This window comes from Hyposmocoma kahamanoa, unplaced genomic scaffold (assembly GCF_003589595.1).
Source record: "Hyposmocoma kahamanoa isolate Upper Pololo Valley unplaced genomic scaffold, ASM358959v1 95, whole genome shotgun sequence".
Lineage (NCBI taxonomy): Eukaryota > Metazoa > Arthropoda > Insecta > Lepidoptera > Cosmopterigidae > Hyposmocoma > Hyposmocoma kahamanoa.
In genome coordinates this window covers 10,728,833-10,744,500 of record NW_020654972.1, presented here as the reverse complement: position 1 = coordinate 10,744,500, position 15,668 = coordinate 10,728,833, and the positions used below count along the sequence as shown (strand labels likewise).

The following is a 15,668-nucleotide window of genomic DNA, read 5'->3' as shown; positions in this document are numbered from 1 at the left end:
CTCTTAAGCGGGCAACACTTCTGCACAATTAACTGTCATTTTATTCCGACTTCAAATAAAAACAGGCTGTAGCTTTTGAAATGATTATGTATTTCTTAAATTATATTAAGGTTTTACAAATATGATAAACAAATTCAGCAAGCTCTGGAGTAAATCGTAAAACAACCCAAGAAAAATAGTTCCGTGTAAAATAAAAGAGGATAGTTATTTTGTATAAATATTTTATTTCATAATTATTTACAAAGACTCTTCGGCAAAAAATTCGTTGCTTATAAAATATTCGGCAATATTTATGTCGCATTCAAAATAATATGAAAAAAAAATGTGTAACTCAGTTTTTTTTATAAGGATTTGGGTAACTTAATAAACATTGGCAGTTAATTATTATCACAATTCCATATTCGAGTATATCATTAAAGAATATATTAGGGATTTGATAACGTATTTTAAAATTAGTGAAGGCCGTATCCGAGACCGTGTCCGTAACCGCCATAGCCCAAGCCATGTCCGCCGTATCCGCCATATCCACCGTATCCGCCATAACCACCGCCGTAGCCACCGTAACCGCTGTATCCGATGTTGCTAGCGTAGCTCACAGCGGGAGCGGCATAGTATCCGTGTCCGCCATAACCACCTAAAAAAATTGTTTGATTAATTTTTTGAATTTATTTTAAAAATAAACACGATACGAGCATATCTGATAATGTAAACCTTAAGCTTATTGGTATTTTACAGGATATAATATCACGGAGAGTGCGTTGGAATTACACGATTTAATTCCGCCTTCCCCTTTCCATCACCAGGGGACCAGGCGTAGGCTTAGGTTCCACCCCTATGTTGTGGATATTCCAAAGATTCGCACGAAGCGTTACGCTTCCACATTTATATGGCGAACGGTTATGGAGTGGAATTCCCTGCCTGTACACTTGTTCCCTGAACTTTATGGTCATATTTTAGGTCAAATGCACACTTACATTAGAATAAAAAGAAAACAATGAAATTCAGTCAAAGGAAACAAATTACGTAAACTATAATATGTAAGTAGATAGACAAATTGCAATCGTTTTATTTGAAAATTTACAACAAAAGGAGAATTTTTCATTTATTCTTAATTCCGACGAGAATTACATCTATAACTACATTTTTTTTATAATACAATGTGACGGAATTAACAAGTCGTGCCTCTGGTGGTAAGTGACATGCCTGTCCATAACATTTGCAGTGCCACTCAGAGCTTTAAATCACAAAGATTTAAGGGACACTGCCACTACGCCCGTCACCCTTACACATAAGTTGACAAGTCCCTTGTGCCGTAATTTTCCAGCACCGTTACTACTAAGGGGCAGATATAGGAAAAGTGGCAGTACTTTCTTAAACGAAATCTTTTACAAGGAGCTCAACTGTTCTTAAAATCATGCATGTAGTAAAACTATAATGACAGTTTGTACTCGTATAACAATGCGTAATTCAAAATCAACTAGTGAAAAGGCAGCATTACGACCTCAAATTTTTAAAACTTCTCGGAAGTGGCTAATTATATTTTTTACATACATTGCTGTGTGATTAATTAAGCGCCTGGCAATGAGTTTAAAAGGCGTATAATGTACCGTGTAAGATTCGATAGGTACGTGTGATTGTTCGTTAAAATTCTCATACTATCATGTACGGATCTATAGGGCTTGTTTCCATGTAGATAAGTTCCCACGTATTATCTCTACGTAATTGTTAGGTGATATATCCTTGTACATGACAAAGTAAATCTTGATATTGTTTTTAATGTTTTATTGGTCAGAATAATAGCTGAATAGATTGTAAACTAGCTGTGAAGTCCACGGTTTGAATTCTACATTAAAATTTTGTAGATACATTTTCACCTATTTCGGCAGGCAATGGTTCTTCCGTTCTTCCATATAGCCTTTTTTGAATTTTTAATATTTTTTTATGACACCAAGTGATTCGACGTGCAACAATAATAAGGTAAGCGACACGCCTGTCAATAACAGTTCCAGTGCCACTCAAAACTTTCAATCACAAAAGATCTGAGTACTGTTTCCAGGAGTGAGTCCCTTCTTGGGAACAACTACCCGGACCTTCCGAATATAGGGTGAAATTGTATTGGAGACATACAAGGTGAAAATAAAAATCTTCTGAACAATTTGGAGTTTCACTTGGCTTGTTTTGGTAACCTCATCCAACGGAAGAAAGAACCTTTCTCCTTTACAATAGAAATATATAACTGACTGTAAATTGTAAGACTGCGAACCTTGAATATATTATGCAAATGACCAAATGATATTTGAGTGCAGCTGACCAATCATTTGATAGTTTTAATTTAACGTTTGTTTTGAAGCAGTGTTTAGAATCTACGAAGGGGTCAATATGTCCAAAAATGATATATAGTATCGAGTTCTTAGGTTCTCGCCATTAATACACGTTTTCTAGAATCTAAATCGCGTATTATTTATTTAAAACCCAACTTTTCGGGTACTTTACAAGTCCGATGGTCACGGTTGATTGATCAGCCGTGATCATCGAGTATACAATCAGAAATAGAGACGAAATGTCATTTAATTTGTTTGAAAACTATTCTGCCAATTCATTACTGTGACAACCGCGCTCCGATTGGCCAGCCCAAATTCCAAACAATTGACGGGTGTCGCCAATTATTTTACTTCAAATCGACTAGTTTAACTTGAGCTTTGCTGTACTAGACGTTAATTGCAAAATTAGATATTTAATATTTATTTACCGATGAAATGTGATTCCGTTTGTTTTGTAATTAGATGTTTTGCTGTTTTTCCCACACGCCCCCGTTGTTAGAGATATTATCTTTATTATCTACATCATATACCGAATATTTTTGGAATATACGGAGACGTACACACAGGTCAGTTGATGGTGCTGTTCTATTTCAGTTTTCTAATTTGTGATTTCAGTACAAACGAGAGTTGATATTTAAAAGTGCCCTTGAAGTGATGGGTTGCCCTTGTTTCGTCTCTATTTCTGGTTATATACTCGATGGCCGTGATTAAGAAAAAACAAATATACGCGATTTAAATTTGATAAAACAGTTTTTATGGTTTGGCAAGTTAATGAAGCCGTATAGGATTTAGAAAGGGACATTTAATTTATGAATAACTAACTAAAAATAATGAATGATCTATTGCAACAAACACTGTCAATAGTATTGGAAGTTTTTAGTGCCATAACATATATCCATAATTTTTTAAATACTAACCGTGACCGCCGTAACCACCCAGGCCGCTGTATCCGTAACCACCATATCCACCATATCCGCCGTATCCGCCGAGACCGTGGTGTGTGGTGTACGCTACTTTGCTTACGGCACCAGGATAGCCAGCTGTAGAAAATAAATAGAGGTTAAAGAAATAAAGATAATAAATAAATATTTTGAAAAAAAAAACTGATTGAATCCTATACCGCCAAAGATCTTTTAATTTTTGCATCGGACTTCATACTATTCAACTGCCTCCGTTACCATGCCGGTCTGCCACACAGAAGTCCTGAATTTGATTCCAGGGCCGGGAGAAATATTTGCAAGCCCTACATTTATTTCTCTCGTAAGTTTGAGTGTAATTTGTGGTTGTCTATGTGTGTGTCCATGGCACTCGCGACACAGCAATTCCCTAATGCGGGGCAACAGTAACAAAGGAAAAAAGCAAAAAATCATTTAGTTAGAGACCTTTATCCTGCATCAGGACGTATAATGAATTGACGATGAATGTATTACTGTTTACGATAAAGAAATATTATTAATTTAATAATTTTTATTGAAAATCATGTTTTATGCTACCACTATATTCATCTATTTTAACTGACTTCGAAAAAGGAGGAAGTGCTCAATTCGTTTGGTATTTTGTTTGTATGTTACTCAATTAATCCAGCATTTGTGAATTGACTTCGATGATTCTTCTTTTGTAAAAAAGGGGGTATATCTATAGTTGTCCCATTCAAATTTGAAGAAAGTATTCCATGTCCAATGGTGACAATTTAGGGGATGAATTGGGGTACTTTTCATTCCACAAACGTACGAGGTCATTTTCTTTTTAAATAAAAATGTAAAAATTATTTATGAAAACATTCCACCAGTTTGTCATCATTGTTGATACAAAGATCAAACAAATACAATACAAACAAATACAAACAATTCCTTCGATCTATCTGGACTCCAAACAGCCTCTATACCCACGCTCTATACTCACGATACGAGAAGAGAAAGAAAAATTGATAGACACAAAAATGAGCTTAATGAAAATAAAATAAAAATAAAGACATCTATTTATCCACAAAACACATAAACAAATATAAGCGAACAATTAAAACAAAAGAACAGTAAGGTGGACAAAAAGGATAAAGACTCAGCATTGCTGATTTTCAGACCGGCAAGCGGAGTGTATACTAACCACATATAATACACAAATAATAGAGGCTGTGTGTGTTCCACCTATGTAAAATGTTTAAAAATTAAAACATTGTAATTAAATAAATTCTTAAATGTTATGCATTTAGTGTTGCTAGGCGATTTAACCACCGACCAATTGCCACTCGATTTCTACACAGTTAGGAGCTATTGTTTACATATTTCTTTTAAATATTTGGCATTTTTTACCGAACGCGACAGGTCATTCCAGCACTAAATGCTTAATGGATACATTCACAGCACAATTTAGTAACTCACAAGTTGTTAGAATAGGTACTTATTTAAGTAATGATTGTTTATTCGCACTTGACTGTTTTTTGCTCACAAACCATTCACTAAATATTTTCATTGATCGATTGATTGCTCATTCGTCATGGATTTATTCTTAGAAAAAAAAACACTACAAAAAGTTTCTTTGTTACCTTCAGCGTAATATAAGAAGTAATAATTCTGTGATCTTATGAGATAGAACCTTGTTGGCTACGAATTTTAATTGTAATGGACAAAAAATCTTTTTATGCCCTGAGTCGCGAGTGCCATAGACACACACATATATAACCACAAATTACAATCAAACTCACGAGAGAAATCAATGTAGACCATATTTCTCCCGGCCTGGGAATCAAACCCAGGACCTCTACGTGGCAGTCCAGCATGGCAACCGTTCGACCACGGAGTCTGTAATTGGAGTAATCTATGGAAAATTCAAATATGAGGCAAAGCTGCAGAGCCTTGAACAACGTCGTAAAGTTGCCTGCTTATTGGTTCTACAGGATATACACGGAGAGTGTGTCATCGGATGGCGTGACTAAATTCCGCCTTCCCCTTTCCGTCATCGGGGGACTTGTCTGGGGTTCCATCCCTATGTTCTGGATATTCCAAGTATTCACACGAAGCGATTCGTTTTTTATTATAATTCCCTGCCTATAGTCTTATTCGCTAGAAGTGAATAGGCATTATTTAGTGGCTTCTGTAGCAGTAGAGCTCCATGTGAAAGAGTCCATCCACGGAAGTACTGCCACCTTATCCCTTTCGGTGGCCAAGCAGTAATGTGCATATTACTGCGTTCCGGTTTTTAAGGGTAAGGGTGCTGGTAAAACTTTCAGGCACATGGGACTTGTCTACTTATGTCTCAGGGTGACGGGCGCAGTGGCAATAAAAAAAGGTATGCATGCTACATCGTCAAATACGCACTTATTTAAAAAAAAGATATATACATGCTATATCTTTATTTCACTTATTTTTTTACAAATTACATATAGATTAAACTCTACTTTTCATTCGTAAGGCAGATTCCCCTAAGAAGAATGAGTAAAATTATTTACGGGTTGCTCTAAGTAATTGCACAGTTGTATACATTTATCATTTACAATATTTATTTTAAATATATTACCTTTGATATTGCGTTTTTGTATCATTATAGTTTTAAACCTTGTAAATGGAAAATTTTCAATAATCGAAATTTTATTTTAGAAGCGTATTCATTGACCCTTTAATGAGTTTGTGACTTTGTGAAGACGACTGCCAAGAACATTCTGAAATAAGTGCGTGCATCATATGCGACTCATTTCTTCAAGCACCTTTTTCTCTATGCACGTAATACGTTATGTTATATTATTATCTGAACTTTTGGCAAAAAACTTGAACTCTAACCTGAAAGCAAAACAAAAGTTGCGTTTTTTTGTATCGTTTAATATTGATTTTTGAAAAAGTAGGTATTAAAAAAACTCGTTTTAGAAACTCGGTGGATTTGAGGTGGTATATAATTGTCATGAATGCGGACAGGGAAGTTGTAAATTTTTATTCCTTGTATTAATAAAAATTATTTACTCAGGTAAATTATTTAGTATTTAGCATCTGTTCGAGAACAGAAGATTATTCGGATTTGTTATTGTTAATTTATGCACTATATTAATTCTTAATAACAAACAATAAGAAAGCTACACGGGTATATGGAACTTGTCAACTTATGTGTCAGGGTGGGGGACGCAGTGGCAGTGCCCATCTCTGTGACCTTACCTATTTCTGCCGCAAGTAGCAAGCAGTAATGTCAGCATTACTGTGCTCCGGTTTTGAAAGGTAAGGGTGCTGGTGAAATTACAGGCACATGGGACTTGTCAACTTATGTCTCAGGGTGACGGGCGCAGTGGCAGTGCCGATCTTTGCGATTTACAGCTCTGAGTGGCACTGCAACTGTTATAGACAGGCGTGTAGCTTACCATCAGGCGCACGACTTGTTCGTCCCGTCACTAGATATCATAAAAGAACCTTATTGTGAATTGTAATAGAACTGAAATTAGCAATCATTATTCACAAAAAAAAATGTTATTAATTTTCCAAGAAATCATGAACAATAGTACAATATGATTATAATGAAATTATCAAAAATGTTCACACAATAACACATTATGTATGTTTGTTCGTGTCAAGGACCTGCGTTTCCCACGTTGTCTGACATTACGTTAGGACATGTCACATTACGTGACTCGTTGGCGAGAAATGTTACATTATTTGTTACAGTTTTTGAATAATGAAGGTTTCTAGTTACGTAACTTGTCTAAGACGAGTTTTTTTTATATGATATTTGCTACATCATTTGTTAGTGACTGAATGAATGCATCACTGCCATTTCACGGACACTCTATTAACACTTGACTGCCATTACAAATAGATTTTAGCGGATAAACCGTATTTAGGTATATTTCTTTTTAAATATGATAATGTATTCTTGATCCGCTTCAAAAACCTGCCAGAAATACATGATTTAAATATAAACTTTATTTACAGCATTTCTAGCAGCAGTAGAGCTCCTTGTAAAGGAGCTCGTGCAGAGAAAGTACTGTCAACCTTATCTATTTCTGCCGCCAAGCAGTAATGTTAGCATTACTGCGTTCCGGTTTAGTAGGATAAGTGTGCTCGTGAAATTACAGGCACATGGGACTTGTCAACTTATGTCTTAGGGTGATGAGCGCAGTGGCAGTGCGCCTCAGATCTATTTAAAGCTCTGAGAGGCACTGCAACTGTTATGGACAGGCGTGTAGGTTAATGTAATCCTTTTATGAAATAATTTTACAAACAGAACAGACGCCGATCAAATACCAAAATATCACTATTAATTTAAGCCTTTTTTATTTCGAAAATAAATATAATTTTACGGTCATATCAAATGGCGATATATCCATATAGTCTGATCAGAAACTGATAACTTTTCTTTTGATTCCTTAGGTTACGAGACTGTGTTAATAATACCAACAAATTGGCATACTTCGTTCTACTATAATTTCGTAAACCATAGACTTATACATTTTTTCAATTTCTGAAATAATTGTTGTAATGGTTTTATCGGTTTTTGTTCTGACGCTCCTCAATTGCAATCTTACTGGAGTCTTAATGAAATTAAAATTACCTGTGGTTTCAAGGTAGACTTTGTCTCTGTCCAGCCGTTCGGGAGCGTCACAGGACTGCAAAGATCAAGGCCCGTAATCTAACCCGGATAATGAATGTTTGCGTACAAAAACTACATTAGTTTTAAATTATGCAGTTCTAAACTGCAATTATTTTTTAAAAAAGATTAAATTCTACGAGATTCACATATAGCAGTGCAATAACTTTTTGAAATTTGACATTAAACATATTTTTATTTGTATGATAAGGGCAGATATGGGAAAACTGATCTATTTGTCTGTTCTCTATGTGAGTTTAATAAAATAGCATTCTTTATTTATAATGTGTTATGAAATATAATAAAAAATTTGTAATGTAAATTTAGGACATACAAAATAATTTTGAATATAAATAAATAAATAAATAAATAACGCACACACTCAACATAGCCCCGCACTAGGGAAACCCTGTGTCGCGGGTGCCATGGACACACACATAGACAACCACAAATTACACCCAAACTCACGAGAGAAATAAATGTAAGCCATACAAACATTTCTCCCGGCCCGGGAATCGAACCTGGGACCTCTGCGTGGCAGTCCGGCATGGTAACCGTTCGGCCACTGAGGCAGTTAAAATATAATATTAATGTTGATAATAATGTTGAACAAGTGATAATTTTGGCTACACTATTGTTAGTCCTGTAATAATATTTGCTAGCTTATGTACTTATGTAAAATAAATATATATAAACAAATCTCATATAAGGAAACCTAAAAATTTTGCTTATCGGTTTTTTTTATTAATTACACCTATTTGCCATACATACATAAATCTAGCCATAATGTCATTTATGTACGCCGTGTAAACTCTATGTTTACGTGGGGGTTAACAAACAAAAGCGTAACTAATGAAAAACACAGTGCTATCAAAAAGGCACTGAAGGAAATGACGTTCAATTGGCCCACAGAGTAATGAAAGCCGTTCGTGTATTTCTGCAGAATTGCACTACTTTAGTTAAAAGTCTCGCAGAAGTATTTGAGTTCTTTGCTCGTAGGGGTGACTCAGAACATTGAAAGAGTCATTCTTTGATTGTACAACATTTTATGAAAACGAATCTTCAACTTGAGTTTTATTCCTTAGTATTAGGAGACATCTACTTCTAGACATGTATCTAAGGTAAACTGTTCTGAGGATAATTTCATTTTGGTGGTGCTAATGCAGCCAGCCTAATACAAGAAACTACGTTGTCTCGGTCGCATTTAGACGGGTGAAGGTTAGATTGGGTAGTGTGTACCAAACGTTTAAATCAAAATTGGATCTTATTGTAATTGACATGTTGTGGTTTATATTCCCTGTAATATGAGTACTAGAACAACAGAATACACTCCGGCTGTTGTACTACCCAGAACACCCAGAACCAATTTAGATGAGTTCATTTCTCGTATTGGTCCGACCGGGAATTGGACCCAGGACTTCTTCATCCAGTGTCCACGGTGCAGCATCTTTACAGACGCATTGGAGTCCCAGAATTATCAGGGAGACATTTAACTGCCTTCATGGCTACCATACTGGTTTGCCACGCAGAGGTCCCGGGTTCGATTCCCCGGCCGGGAGAAATATTTGTATGGTCGACATTTATTTAACTCTAGAGTTGAGGTGTAATTTATGGTTGTCCTATGTGTGTCCATGGCACTCGCGATACAGGGTTTTCTCTAGTGCGGGGCTATGATTGTGTGAGCATGTGCGTTTTTTGAAAAATGCCATTGACATAGTAAAATACGGAGAAAAATCTTAATAAGAAACTCTTTGATAAGTATACCGAAGTGAACTAGATAAAACCGGATATTTGTACAGGATATATCTGCCTGAAACCGGTTACTCGGTAACCCTGTGTGTGAGATAATGAGCGTTGCAAGATTTAGCCACTTTATTTCCTACCACAATTAGTGCCAAGTTGCTTTTCTACTGTATTTAAGGTTGTACAAGTATTAGGTGGAGCGATGCCAAAATAATTTAAAAATAAATTAGTTTTCTTCATTTTGTTTTTAAAGTGTAATTTCACCTAAATTACTTAGGTAAAATTTTATCTAGAACAATAACCAAGAATAATTAGTGTTTATTTTATTAAAATTTAAGGCTATTTTTTGGGTACCTAATTATTAAGAATTGTTATTTGTATTGATTGAGTGACACGACAATATTAAGCGACACGAATACCCATAACAGTTTAACAGTTGTAGTGCCACACAGATTGCAAAGATCAGAGTCACTGCCACTGCGTCCGTCATGTTGAGACATAAAGTTGCAAAGTCCCATGTGCCTGTAGTTTCACCAACACCGTTACCCTTCAAATCCCGAACGCAGTAATGCTCATGTTACTGCTTGGCGGCAGAATAAGTTATCTAACAATACATAGGTGTGTATTTGAAGTTATCAGTTGAGCTTTCATAGATTTCTCACAGATGCAATGGTGCAAATGCAACAAGCACATGGAAAAATTCGTGGGGTCTGTTGGTTCGTTCTTCGGCTTAGTTGGCTTAGCGTCTGGCACGGTTTGCTAGGAGACGTTGGTTAGAATCCAGCCGGATCGAAGTGACTTTTTTATAAATGTTCGTTAAAAATATTAATTATAACAAACTAGTGGCGTAATTTCCCAAAAATAATTGAATATCACGGTGGAAACAACATTTAATAAAAACCTGACATTTAATAAAATTTAATTACAGTTATCAGTTATTTTTTGGAGACGTTTGCTAAACTACTTAGCAAAACTAAAGATTTTCATAATTATTTAAAAAATCATGTATGTTGGTGAAAAATATACGTTGATAAAAATATATAAGAACAGTATTTCTACCTCCGCTTCTAGCTTTGCACCACCATCTTAAAGTCTTAGTGCAACTTCAGTTTTATTGGCGGTCTAATGCGACTTTGTCGTTGCTTTTATTGGCCTCGCTAATATATTGTCCTTTAGATAAGTAATGCTGAATATCAAAGTCAAACTGTACAACTCGGTCATTTTGCTCAACTTTAGTAGTAGAAAGTAGGTATATCCTTTTGTTATAATAAACTAGCTGGTGATCGCAATTTCGTCAGCATAGAACAAATACTTCGAGTAGTACTCATCATCGTCATTATCATCATTCAGCCATACGACGCCCACTGCTGGGCATAGGCCTCCATCAACGATTCCCGCGACCTTTACCAGATCGTCGGTCCATCTATCTCTATGCGAAAATCGCGCCCTATCGTGCTAGCCCTAATGGTGGGGGGCCTACCCGCTGAACGCCGTCCGGTGCGCGGTCGACATTGAAGAACCTTTCCGTTCCAACGGCCATGGGTTCTTCTAGCTATGTACCCCGACCCGTAGAAATGCTGATAACCTGGATCGTTTAATCCTGGATCGTTCCAAAAGGTGATCGGATCAGATCTTCAAACAACTGGAGCTACCTGTTAGCGCCGCACTACATCATGCGACTGAGCGCAACCGTTGGAGGCAAATGGTTGGCAGGATGAAGTGGAGTCAAGATCCTCAGCAGTGAGGAAGCGATTAAGAAGAGAAGATTTATTTATGAGACAAGAAGTAGCTTATGTCCTTCTTCTAGGTCTCATCTATCTCTGTACCAAAACTCATCGAAATTGGTTGTTGGAAAAAAGTAGCAGACAGAGTTTACTTTCGCATTTATAATATTAGTTTGGATTATGCTAGGTGCCCTGAAAACACCAATGGCTGGTAAGTACAAGCAAGTGTTTAGCTGCCTCTGAGGACAAGCAAAACAACCCTCAACTTTGTTGATTGTTGTACTAGGGATGCACGATTTTTTGCTTTGAATTGATTTTTTGGATTGTAATGGATCATATGCCTCTGAATCGATCCACATATCGGATCGTATGCTATTGAATCGATGTCATAAGAATCGTTTCAAAATTAATTTCGATATAAAAAAATTGACTGCCTTTGTGGGTTTAATCTGTTACGACTTTTATTTAGAGTCACATTAGCCAGAGAGAAAAGAAGTTCAGAAGGCATAAAAGTAGCGACAATTGCCAAATATTGTAGACTTATAGATGTTGCCAAACTGCTTTTCTTGCAGGTCAATTTAAAATAGGTGTTCAGATTTTGAATACGATCTAGACGATTCCATTCGCCTTAAAAATCGAATTAAAATGAATCGATACAAAAAATCGCTAGCTCAAATGTAATGTGCATCTTTAGATAGTACTTGAGATGAAGTTTGTTTTATTGGAAGTCTCGTACTTTTTCTTATATTGGCTATTACCATTTATAACGTCGATCATATTATCCCTTAACGTTTTATTGTAATTTGTAAAGTAAATTTTATAAGTGATGTATAGTCTGTCCCGTGCAATCCGGTTCAAAATTTATTACTTACGTTTTGTTGTTGAGGACACGCCCCGCTAGCTCTAGGCTCTTAACCCGTTCAATAAGTAAATTCCTTTTCATCCGTATCACGCGAACAAAGTCACGAACAAGAGCTAATGTTCAATTCATAAGTAAGAATGCAGTTTAAAATTCAAACCTGCCAATCGGTCAATATATTATGCATATATTGTGGTATGAACTTTATCCTATAGTCGAATTTTTAATTAGAAATAATAAAATGAATCTTCTTCTTTCTTCCAAATAAAAATAATGCTGACTTCACTAACTCATTGGGTAGGTAATCAAGGTAAATTATTATCTTTTTAACTATTTGCTTTATTAAATATGTGATTGAAATTGTTTAGCAGATTTTATTGTTAAAAATCTTTAACTTTTCTTATTTTACTTCACTGAGAAAGCAAGCAAACATATCTCTGTAAAAATAAACATGGCGACCATTGACTTACAAATAAATGGACGACGGGTCTAATACAAAAACCACGAAAAAAATGTCCCAAGTCAACCTATTCGAAATTTAAATTGTAATGTCATCGCAGTATCGCGCTGTCAGTAGAACAAATGAAGACTAAAGCGGAGTTTGGCGCTCTGTATACGATTTTAGCGCCTTACAAGTGCGGACACTTTTTAGCGCGGACCCGACGTCCATATAATTGTAAGTCAATGATGGCGACAATATTTTTCAAAGTGACATTAGTAGTTGTCAGTTTGTTATTTCCAATTAAAATCCAAGTTTTTACTTTGTTACTCATTGAAAATGATGACTGGCTTCAAAAACAAAACGGAGTAATTTGTATTTATTTTTGTGTATATTACGCGATTGCTTCGAGATTTGTTAATCAATTTCAACAATTCTTTTTCAGTAGTGGCCGCATTCAAATTAGAAAAAAAATTTACCTCTAAGGGTGGCAAATCAGGAGATGAATCCGATTTATTGGGTTTCACTGTTAGCTGATATCAATAAAACTTGGCAAATAGATGAAATTCCAGAAACTTTTGTGGTCGTATTTTATACAAAAATGGTATGGAACCTGTAAAAACAAATATACGCTACTTACCTACATCCAAAAAACTATAAATCAAAAAGTGTTATTGTATTACTGACGGAATAGAGGTAAATGTAACATTTAACGCTATTATCAATGGGTAGTCTTTGTTAACGTGCATTGGAGCATAATTTGAACTTTCGGTGGCCTTGTAGTTATTATTGAGAATTGAAGGTCGAAGGTTTTAAAATGACGGTTTAACTTATTTTTGTTTGTACAGAGCTATTGTATAATGAGAAAAAATGTGTATACTTAAGTTTTATTAAATATGAGGATGTTTCACCACGGTGATATTCATTTCTTTTTTTGTGAAATTATTCAACTAGCTTGTTACAATTATTAAAACAAAGACCGAACATTTAGAAAAAATTTCTTCGTTCTGGCTGGATTCCAACCAACGTCTGCTAGAGTAACTAAGCCGTTGGTTCCAATCCAGCCAGATAGAAGGATTTTTTTTTCTGTTGTTCGATCGTTGTGGTAATACATATATTGTATATATTTAGAAATTACACCAACAATTTCTTATTGTTATTGATACAAGAGTCCACTTAAAAGCAGAATGCTAAGCTGTGTAGTAAGAGAGCGTTGTGTTATGAAAGATGATGTAGTGACAAGGATAGAGAGAGGGACGCTTCGATGGTTTGATCATGTAGACAGAATGAATGTTGGTAGATAGGCGGCACTTTATAAAGCGAATGTGGACGGTGGCGATAGGAGAGACAGACCTCGTTGTACATATCTCAATCAGGTTGAGGATGTCAGGGGGTGTAACTGGGGTCCATCTTTATTTTTAACCGAGTTCAAAAAAAGTTGTTCTACTCTATTACTTTGGCATTTGTGAACCAATTTTGATGATCCTTTTTTGTTGGAAAAAGAGCATCTCGCTATTGGTTCCATTTAAATTTGAACTTAATATTCCACTTCTAAGGGTGGCAAACTAGGGGATAAGTTAGGTTTATTGGATTTCAACTACTTTCCGTTAACCGTTTTCAATTATTTATTCATTATTAAAATCTGTACAAATAGATGTAATTCCAGAAACTATTGAAGTCGGTTTATTTTTTAATTTAATATTCCCTTTTGTGTGTTACCCACAACCAAAATAATTGTCCAGGTTATCCAATCATTTCTTACCAGGCCAGCTTCAATGGCGGCGGCTGTCCTGAGGGACCGACTTTGTCATAATTGGGGCCCATCTTTAGTTTTATAATATTAAAAAATTACTTGTGTTTGTCCTCAGAGAACAAAACGTGTATATTATAGAGGTGTCCTGTCAGTCTCTGCCTACCCTGATGAGAACAGAGCGTGACATACACATATAATATATGTAAACATTAAGATAGACAAATTTCATTTTATATATTTTTTTATTCTCAGTTAATTCAGTTACACTAAGCTAGTGATGGGTAAATGAATGAAAAATTACAAATGGTGGAATTTTTTTTTTCAAAATATTTAAAATGTAGAAGAAAAAGTGTTCAGAAAAATATTGTTTTTTCCATGAGCCGAACACTACAACTAACCCCAATTCGAAGCAATGGTTCCTAACCTGTAGCATTTGCTATCTGATGTAAGGTTCGCGCGGAGGAAACGAAACCTATCATTAACTTAGGTATTACTCGAGTGCCCTATCATTATGTGGGTGCTAGATACTGTTTCGCAATTCGATATGCCTGTGCCCTACACTGGACCTGCTCTACCTATATTTCTAATTATAAATGTGATTATTACGTAACACAGTTTCAATACGAAATTAAAAGGTTACGAAGCCCGTTATGCTGTATCTCTTTGATTTTTGTTTTTGTGTGCAATAAACGAGACCAATTAAAGGGAAAGGACGTACCTCTCTTGTATTGTTTTATAATTTATTTTATTTACAAATTCGATGTAGAATAAATGTCAAAAATGAAAAACACTGTTTTACAGTTATCATAATTTTAATATTTTTTACTCGAAATTCAATTAGGCTGTTGATAATTTTGTTTAATAGAAGTTTGAAATCACTAGTAAGTTATTTGAAATCAACATAAAAGTACCAGTAACTAATTATTTATAGAACTGTGACATCCCTAATGATATTTTTATTTGAAGGAAGGGATTGCAAACATGTCTCGTTCGATTCGTAATTTACGTTCAGAATGGGGAATTGATGCTCTAAGAGAATGTAGAACATAATTATGAATGTTTGTTTTTATTATTATATTTATTATTTTATTATTATACTATACTAGTTTTGCCAACGGCAAATGGCCAAAAGTGAGCCAAAAATGTTCCTTTCCTACGCCATCATTGCAACATTTTATTATTAAATATTCAACATCATAGTAGCAGTAGAGTGCCTTGTGAACATTGACTTACAAATAAATGGACGACGGGTCTAATACAAAAACCA

The 15,668-nt window shown here is 35.3% G+C and overlaps 1 protein-coding gene across 1 annotated transcript in view; it reads right to left on the bottom strand.

Moving 5' to 3' along the window:
- Positions 1-239: 239 nt before the first annotated feature.
- LOC113238359 (glycine-rich protein-like) overlaps positions 240-15,668 on the bottom strand; it is a 24,470-nt gene continuing 9,041 nt past the window's right edge. Inside the window, exons 3-4 of the mRNA XM_026475200.1 lie at positions 3,239-3,361; positions 240-634 (exon numbers count right to left, since the gene is read on the bottom strand). Of these exons, the coding sequence (XP_026330985.1) occupies positions 453-634; positions 3,239-3,361 (305 nt within the window). The 3' untranslated portion in view covers positions 240-452. The remainder of the gene's footprint in view (positions 635-3,238; positions 3,362-15,668) is intronic.